This window comes from Lactuca serriola, chromosome 1 (genome assembly GCF_051521515.1).
Source record: "Lactuca serriola cultivar US96UC23 chromosome 1, Lser_US96UC23_V15, whole genome shotgun sequence".
Taxonomy (NCBI): Eukaryota; Viridiplantae; Streptophyta; class Magnoliopsida; order Asterales; family Asteraceae; genus Lactuca; species Lactuca serriola.
In genome coordinates this window covers 44529587-44539614 of record NC_136408.1, presented here as the reverse complement: position 1 = coordinate 44539614, position 10028 = coordinate 44529587, and the positions used below count along the sequence as shown (strand labels likewise).

General features: G+C 31.6%; 1 protein-coding gene across 1 annotated transcript; it reads right to left on the bottom strand.

Annotated features, from left to right (window-relative positions):
- Positions 1–2827: 2827 nt before the first annotated feature.
- On the bottom strand, positions 2828–4204 carry LOC145086528 (EPIDERMAL PATTERNING FACTOR-like protein). The gene is made up of 3 exons (XM_079024326.1): positions 3577–4204; positions 3378–3469; positions 2828–3275 (listed from the first exon to the last, which is right to left on the bottom strand). The coding sequence occupies exons 1-3, from the start codon at positions 3692–3694 to the stop codon at positions 3054–3056; spliced, it is 432 nt and encodes a 143-aa protein (XP_078880452.1). The 5' UTR covers positions 3695–4204; the 3' UTR covers positions 2828–3053.
- Positions 4205–10028: the final 5824 nt, after the last annotated feature.

Sequence of the window (10028 nt, the reverse complement as noted above, 5' to 3'; positions counted from 1 at the left end):
GTTTTGTTTAATTTGTTTATTTTTACCCTTGTAGCCGGTTTCCAGGTAACCTACCGGTTACCTAGGTTACCTAAAGCCAGTAAAGCCCTTGAATTTTCAAAAATGTTCGGATTTACCCTTAAGTTTTTCCAAAATGTTCGAATTTACCCTTACCTTGGTGGTTACTATTATTATTATTATTATTATTATTATTATTATTATTATTATTATTATTACATTTTTAATTACATAAAAATATTTTATGCATACATTTTTAAATGTATAAAAATATTTTTACTAATATAAATATATTTTTTTAAATATATATACTTGTATTTAATATTTATATATACATTTGAATGCCCTTGTATTCCTATAGAAATATATTTATATATTAAAAATGTATTTATTTGTATTTAGTAGGTATAAGTAAAAATATATATATTTATTTCATATAAAAATATATTATATACATATAAATATAAAAATATGTATTTAAATGGTTTATATTATATAAAAGATATAATTATATGTATTTGTACATATTACCAAGTATAAATATGTATTTATTATCAAACATCATACTAAATAGATAAGCAAAATAAATATTCATTAATTAGAAACATAACGTAACAATTATAAAACCCTCCTAATTAGAAAACCTCAATAAAAACACTCGATTACAGATAAGATTTACCATTTTTACACAAATAAAAATGTATTAATAATAATAATAATAATAATAATAATAATAACAATAACAATAATCACTGTAAGGGTAAATCCGAACATTTTTTAAAAACTTAAGGGTAAATCCGAACATTTTTGAAAATTCAAGGGCTTTACTGGCATTAGTTAACAGGTAGGTTACCTGGAAACCGGCTACAAGGGTAAAAATGAACAAATTAAACAAAATTTCGGGCTTTACTGGACATAAAACACGTCCAAGGGTAAAACCGACATTTTTTTTGAAAACTTAAGGGCTTTTATGTTATTTTTCCTTTTGACAAAAAGTCCTAATTACCAGCTAACCGGAAAAAAATGTAAAATTGTCAAAAACTGCCTGTAATTTGGATTTTACTTACAAAAAAAATAAAGTTTAGGATTTTCTTGTCAAATCGATGAAAATAATGGGACTTTAGAGTATATATATCCCAATATTTTATACCCTTAAAGCTTAAAACCTGTGAACTCACCAACATTATGTTGTCCGTTTTCAAAAATCATGTATTTCCTGGGAAGCCAAAGTGAAGAGAAGATCGTTGCGAAGGAGAATAAAAAAACATGAATCTTTCTATGTAATGATAAATTATCTTGTTCATTTTATGATATATGATTTGGGATATCAAACATGCCACTATCACGGCTTGACGTTTCTGCCATCGGCCGAGGGTATGACAGTAGATGTACGCGTGGTTTGTTTCCCAGCTTGCTAAAGGGAGAAGTATGCATCTTCTACCGTCTTGTCTTTGATTCCTTGTATTTTTTCAAACATATATATTAGTTTTTTTTTTTTCTGTATTTGTATTTTCTCAACCCCGCTAGGGGCGCTGCTCCTTTGGAAACCCCGGACCCCCGACTAGTCGTCGAACCGGCTTCTAATTCGATCTTATATATGCGTGCACTCTGCACAACTCTATATATATATATATATATATATATATATATATATATATATATTAGAGTACAAATTATGAAGTCCCTTAGCTCACATGTTAGTTCCAGTTACTTAAAATGACATGGCGACACTAAAATCACCAACAATAGTTTTTCCATACATCTTTTTGTTGGACCTAAGCATGTATATGATTTTCATGTGCACTTATAGTCACCACACATCTTAACGTATACGTTGGTACCCTCTTATAGATATATCGTAACCACTTTGATCTTCCTACCCTTAGTGTTTAGGTGACTGACTCTACTCCCGTTGACTTTGGGTTACAACATTCATAATCATGTTCAACATTGTTATTCCACAAGTCCACGGTAACATCCTTCCTTCTCCATATTATGCGACTTTTTTAACGTCAGACTCAGATTCATACAACATAGGTGGCCTAATTTGTTGGTGATTTTAATGTTATCAACATATTTTGGTGTAATTATTATTACAATTTATATAAGTTGAGTTATATTTTCACTCATCGAGGTTGGATGTGTGGGGTGTACACTCAGAGTGATAAATGTGAACTCAAAAATACTGGGGTTCAGAAGCAGTGCCCCTAGATGCAGGGTTCTAAGTGGTTGCAACCCCTTGACACGGTCGAGGGGACAGAGCCATGTATTTTCCCGCCAAAAACTTACTAGATGACATCATGATGATGCAGACATTAGTTATGTCCATTAACTAACATTTTTTACGCCAAGCAACCGCCTATAACCATATTTCCCTCTAGTATAAGAATGTTTTTTGGTTTCAGGAAACGTGTTAGCACTTACATATACGAAAATCATAAGTTGATTTGTTTTATCACTCAAGAACACAAAAACAAGAGGGTATTTTGTGTTTCACAATCTGAACTAGACTTGTAATTCAGATTTGTTCATTCTTGGATTATTTTACTTCTAAATACATGTACCCAAGCAAAATGGATAAATTAGAGATTTCGAAAAGTGTTTGATAATCATAATCCTTGAATCTATCAAAGTTTGTATTTTTTGTTATTGTGCTTCCTTATTTTCTAACATAATGGTATCCTATAGAATCTCCTTTCAGTGAGCCTTCTTGGCGCTAATATTTATATATTATATTATAGTTTAAGTTCGAAGCTTAATACTATAATACACAAAATAAATAGTTAAATTCGGTTTGAAATTTGGTTTTTCGTTTTGAACATACTTATAATTAATTTTCAATTTGGGTTATAACATTTTCAAACATAGAAAAAAACTTCGATCAAACGGATGAACATCTCTACTCTCGACACAAAATCTGTGTTACACAAGCATTACAAATAATGATCCACATAAATATACCTATTTCCATTACAAAATCACACATCTACTACTCGTGTTTAATAAACAATTAGGAATCCTAATTAAGCCCCTGTACGTGGTCCAAGAGCATGTAATCATGGGCTATAGAAAGTGGGCCCACACTTGCATTTCCAACCCTCTGGCTCATAGTTTGTATACTGGATTCCCACATGGCTCGTTGTGGGTACTTGGGTGGCTTCACATGGGCTACACCCATAGCACTTGTGCTCACAGCTTGGTGGTCTCGAGCCTATCCTGTTCTCTATCCCTCTTCCACCATATCTATCATCTTCTTCATTCTTCATTGTATCTTCATTCTACATTAATAAACTCAAATTAACCCAACATCAGTAAAACAGTCAAACACATAATTAATCAGTCTCTATAATACTAAAAACATCGTTAATTATAACACATACCTTGCTCAAGGACCCTTGATCCGCCGTCGTTTTAGACCCCTTGTTGAATTGAAAAGACATAGTCTGTGTTGCTGTGCTCGCTGATAAGGATACTACAATGTGCATTAGAAATTTAGAATCAGTTAAACTTATTTATAAAAAGAAAAACAAGACAAGTAACTTTTTATTAATTTATAAGAAACCTCTTATAAAAACAAACCTTGTTGTGAAGGGAGAAGAGTGGGAGGAGGAGAGACATGATTTGGTTCCAAAGGCCTGCTAATTGCTCTCATTATATACAGCATTATCATCACAAACCTACAAAATCTCCCCTTCATTTCTTCCGAAAGTTATAATGATGATGATGGTGATGGTGATGGTGATGGTTTGTTCTTGAGTGACACAAACAAAGAGGGTTTAGTTACAGTTTCAAAACATTGATCAACATGATTACATACATATATATATATATATATTGTATATATAAAGAAAGAGAGTGGATGTGAGGTGAGGTGGGATGCTGGTGTAAAGAACTTGCAGTACTAGCCTCAAAACAAAACAACACAAGCAAGAAAAATCCAAATATTTTCTTGGGATTATCACACAGTATGTTGCTTCGCAGACAAGTGATTCTACTAACAATTCAATCTTTTGACAACTCACTTGAGAGATAGAGAGAGAGAGAGAGTTAGAGAGAGAAGATATATAGTATTATATATTTATAAAGTAATTAGTTCTGCATAGAAGCAATCTTGTGCATAGACTGAAGAGCCATCTTTTAAATCAGAAACTTTCATTCCTCAAATGGAAGTGAAGAAATCAAGTGATCAGAAAGGCTATCATACTTTTTACCTCTTTTCTTTTGCTTCCACTGTTCGATATATATATAGCGCTAGCATATATCATCAATGAGTTGGTTAAAGGATAATTAATAGAGTACTAATTAAATAAAATAGTGTACCTGAGAGTCAACCCATGAAAACTTAATTGGTCACTCAATTATATATTTATTTTTTGAATTATATTGTTTATGTTGTTGCTTTTTTTTTTTTCATACATACCTTGTAATTCTATTTTTTAAAATTATCTAAGTAATTTAATTAGAAAAATGCATGGTATACCCTTCTATGATTAGCTCATCGGCTTTTTAGTTTTAATATGACGAATCTATAGTTTTTTACTGCTATATTTTTCAAACAGTTTAGTATTTTTGTGTTAAGCCAACACGTTAATTGGTGATTGGTGAATGGCTAAAGACTTGAATAGAATGCTTTATGAAAGTATAATAACTAGATATGTATGAAAAAAAACAACTTGCATAGAACATAATATGTTGTTATTTGATGAGGTTGTGAATTAATAATACATGTACATGTACATGTACATATTCTTTTTATGATATTATGGTAGTAGATTGTACCCTCTTCCAACTTTGAATCTGGGCCATTGATTGATGTTTGCATACCCCACTTAATTTAATAGTAGATGATGAGTATATTTATTGCTATATGGGTACCATCATCATCATCATACTGCCTTTGTACCAAATATTATTGACGATGTACTCCATTGCATGTAAACAAGTGTAAATTTGAAGTTTCAAATCAATTATACCAAAAGAAAATATGTTAACATAGAAACTGATGCAAATTATATTGGATAGAGTGCAAGTATTAAATAGTTGGCAAGATTTAGACTTGTGTTTTTGTGTGCAAAGTAGATAAACCTGATAAGAAAAAGGAAAGACCCTCCATACATACAGTAGTAGGGTTGGGGTAGGATGGGAGTAGGGTGGGGAGCATGGGTAGTAGGATGAGCAAAGTGAACTGCCGCTGAGGCTGAGATTGATTTGGAATGTTGAGTGAGAAAGCTCTTTCTTAAAAAAGGCAGTAGATTTTTTGATTGGATGTATGCAAGTTGTAAAAATAACAGATGGATTGTCATTGTAAGAAATAAGAATAGCCGTCACTATAATTAGAAAAACATAAAATAATGGAAAACACATATTCTAAAAGAATTCAATGGTAAATTTGACTCAGTGATTTTTTTTTTCTCAGGTAATATTATATAATAATCAAACATCATATGACAAAATAATGTACTCATCATAATGGTAACATGTGTCTTCCATTTCCTGTCATGCATTTTATCACCAGGATATAGACCTGAAATTTTCAGTTCAATTATTTTTTATATTTATGTCTCATTTGTAAACTATTAAATGAAATGAAATATAAATAATGATAAATGAGTTTGCTTCAACTTTTTTTTTCGTGTTTTATACACGTTTGAAAAAAAATATATAAATATTTGTAAAAATATTTAAATAACCCTTTTAACTAACTTATGGATCACAATTATATATATATATATATATATATATATATATATATATATATATATATATATATATATACACACTTAATTAAATTAAAATAATATAAAATCCCTTAAGTTTTCAAAACAATGTCGGTTTTACCTTTAGACGTGTTTTAGGTCCAGTAAAGTCGGATGTTTTGTTTATTTTAATTTTACCTTTCTGCCGGTTTTCAGTTCAATTATTTTTTCAAAAATATTCAGATTACTTTTAAATTTTCAAAAATATATGGATTTACTCTTAAGTTTTCAAAAATGTTCGGATTTACTATTACTTTGATTATTAATTTTATTATTATTATTATTATTATTATTATTATTATTATATTTAATATGTTTTTAAATGTATAAAAGTATTTTTATAGATATAAATACATTTCTAAAAGTATATGTACTTATATACATTTGAAAGCCTATGCATTCCTTTGAAAACATATTTATATATTTAAAATGTATTTATTTGTATTTAGTATATATATATATATATATATATATATATATATATATATATATATATATATATATTTCATATAAAACATATTGTATGCATATAAATATAAAAATACCTATTTATAAGGTTTATATTATATAAGAGATATAATTATATGTATTTGTACATATTACTAACTATAAGTATGTATTTATTTCATATTTATATGTATATGATATCTATTTATATATATTTATATGGTAAAACATATAAACAAAATAATTTTATTATTATTCTTTGGATGATTCATCAACCAAAACACAAAAAAAGGTTTCTGGTTTTTGCTTAATAACTATAAATATGTATCTATTTCATATTTATATGTATATCATAGTTTTTATACATATTTATATCTATTAAGTACAAATAAAAAAATTAAATGTATAAACGTGTTTAAAATGTATAAATATGTTTTTATTTGTATTTAATATTATTTGTATTTAATATATATAAATATGTGTTTATTTTGTATAAAAACTATTGTATACATATAAATATGAAATAAATACATATTTATACTCATTAGGCAAACACCATTTTTTATGTGTTTTGATTGATGAATCACACAAAGAATTAAAAAAAAATGTTTCGTTTATATGTATTTTACCGTATAATTTGTATAAATACATATTGTATACATATCAATATCAAATAAATATGTATTTATACTTAGGAATATGTATAAATATCAGTGTTCTAAAAGGCGCGCCATGGCCCGCGCCATGGCGTGAGGCGTGACTCCGCCGTTACGAAAAGTCTCATAACGTTGCTGTTAGGTGTGACGCGTGGCAAGGCGTGATATGGCGCGCCATGGCGCGTTATGGCGTGTTATGGCGCATGTTTTTTCATTTGAGACACGGTTTTTTGCTCTTTGTTATGTCTTTTCTAATCGGAGATACATGTATTGTGGTTTTCGTTAAATTTTTGTTACTAGTTATTGATCTAACACTTATAAAAAGTAGTTATATTTAATATAAATTTATATTTATGTGGTAATATAATTTTAAATTAATACAAAATCGTCGCCTTACATCACGCCTTGAAAAACGTCATGGCTCGTTAAGCTTGAGGCTTGACCATGCCGCCACGCTATGTCTCACGCCATTTAGAACCTTGATAAATACATATAGTTACATCTTTTATACAATATAAACCTTATATATATATATATATATATATATATATATATATATATATACCTACTAGATACAAATAAATACCTTTTTAGTATATAAACATGTTTTTAGAGACATACATTGGCTTTCAAATGTATATAAATACTAAATAAAAATAAATACATTTTTAAATACTAAATACATGTAAATATATTTTAAAATATGTTTTTAAATCTATAAAAATATTTTTATACATTTAAAAACATATTTAAAATTGTATATATAGAATATTTTTATACATTTAAAAACATATTAGACATAATAATAATAATAATAATAATAATAATAATAATAATAATAATAATAATAATAATAATAATAATAATAATAATCAAACTAATAGTAAAACCGAACATTTTTGAAAACTTAAGGGTAAATCCAAACATTTTTTAAAACCTAAGGGCTTTACTGCTATTAGGTAACCGATAGGTGACCTGGAAACCGGCTATAAGGGTATAAATGAATAAATTAAACAAAACATCTGACGTTATTTAACCTAAAACTGTAACGCCTCATTTTAAGAGTAATTATTTATGGACCCTCGAGATCATGAGTAAGGGCGTTTCGGTCTTTTATGGGCAATGGGTTTTCTTCAAGAAGGTTTCGGGATGGGGTGTGTTGCTAGAAGCGTAGGGCTTCTCGCCACCTTTTCGTGGATATAAAGTTCGTCGGAAACGGACTTAGAATAAAGGAGTTATGACACTTTGAAGATAGTGTCAATAATGGTCCCTAAAGAAAATATTTGGCAAAAGGGTCCTAGGCATGCATGGAGTGCATGCGTGTGATTGGGTGGGTACGCCCAGCGTAAGCCAGGTTACACCCAACATAGATTGGTTAAGTGAACACGGGTGTTGGGGGCGTATGCCCATTGTACAGGATGTACGCCCAACATACGTCAAGTGTCCAGAAACCCTAATTTTAGGGCCAGCCACTATATAAGGAACATTAGTTCCAACCCTAACCTCCATATCTGCCCTCTTACCCTCAGAAACCCTAAGTAGTCGTTCTTCTTCCATTGTTGGGGATATTTGACCTTGGGGAGCTTGGTTTGGCAAAGGAGAGACTTGAAGAAGAAAGAAGAAGTTGTCAAGGAAGGAGTTGGGTGGCTAGAGCTCGTAGATTTGGGAAGACATCATCTTATAGAGCCCTTTTGAGGTATAAAGTCTCTTGCTTGACATCTATTTTGTGTAGATCTAGGTGTTATAAAGTTTTGACACCATTTCTTGTCCCAAAAACCCCAAAGTGATGCATGATGCGAGTTAGCTTAGATTAGCTGTCCTTTCAGACCTTAGGAGAGGTCTTGAGTGAGAAAAATGAGGTCCCAATGGCTTTGGTTGTCTCATGAGTGATGTAGGTAGGTCTTAATGGATTAAGACCTTGAGTTAAGAGCTTTATGGACGTCCCAGGTAATAAAGTTTAAGACTTTATGAATCCTAGGCATGTTTGGTCAATGGATCTGAAGTTTGTGCTTAAGAGCTTAAGCCATTAAGAACTTATAAGGAGTTTTAGAGCAGCGCGCGTATGCCCCGCGTAAATTGATGTACGCCCAACGTAGTGGGTCAGTGTCCCGTTTCCAGTCTGCGAGAATAAAAGTACGCCCAGCGTACCAAGAGGGGTACACCCAGCGTACTCCCTCTGTTGGGTTTTCGATTTTGGGCCTTAAGTGATTGGGCTGTTTATGGGCTAGTGGGGCTTGGGTTGTGACTAAATATTATGGATGGAGTAATTTGGACCCAATAATTATTATGGACCTTGGGTCTAGGCCCGTTCGGAAAGGTGGGCCCAATTTAGTAAATTGGGCCAATATTGGGCTTTGCAAGAGGATGTGGTTTTGGGTCTTGGCCCAATAAGAGGATAATGGACTTAAGGAGTGTTGTGGACACTTAGCCTAGAAGGTCATGATGGATTCTAATGTGATGATTTGTGCATGTGATAGTTGGGATTCCCGGTGAATCAGCAGTCGGAGATTTGCAGGATTTCGGCAGTTGCAAGGTGAGTTTTCCTCACTGTACTCAAGGGTCTAAGGCACCAAGGTCATCCCTTTGAATTGTTGTTAGAGCTTGTTATGTTATGTAATGATATGTTTGCTAGTATCCTGGTAGATAGGATAGTGATATGATGATATGCTTTGTTAGCTTAGTATCCTAGAGAAATGGATAGTTGTATGATGGCTAGTTCTGTTGGATCAACGCCCTGGTAGTTGGGTAGTGATTAGTTATAGACCGGTAGTTGGTCTTGCCTTATGTACGCTGATAGGAGGTTACCTGCGGGTTATGTATGTTGAGCAGTAGCAGAGGGTATTCCATCCCGGTAGGATGATAGGGCCCTAGTGTGTTGGTTCTGTAGAGTATTATGTGGTTGTCTGTTATGTGTACATGTCTGCTAGTGTAGATTGACATTCCAACCCGATGGTTGTGGGCCAGGAGTATTCCATCCAGGTAGGATGATTGGACTCATAGTAGCTTGACATTCCAACCCAATGGTTGAGGGGCCTGGGGTATTCCATCCCAATGGATGATTGGACCCATAGTAGTAGTAGTTACAATATGTATAGGAAGTGGGGCATTCCAACCTAATGGTTGTGGGCCAGGAATATTCCATCCCGGTAGGATGACTGGACTCATAGTAGTT

Excerpts from the sequence above, each read along its gene's own strand:
- LOC145086528 (XM_079024326.1), bottom strand. The coding sequence starts at position 3,694 with ATGAAGGGGAGATTTTGTAGGTTTGTGATGATAATGCTGTATATAATG. Across the intron at positions 3,470-3,576 it reads TCTTCTCCCTTCACAACAAG|TATCCTTATCAGCGAGCACA; the intron begins GTTTGTTTTTAT and ends TGCACATTGTAG. Across the intron at positions 3,276-3,377 it reads ATCAAGGGTCCTTGAGCAAG|AATGAAGATACAATGAAGAA; the intron begins GTATGTGTTATA and ends TTATTAATGTAG.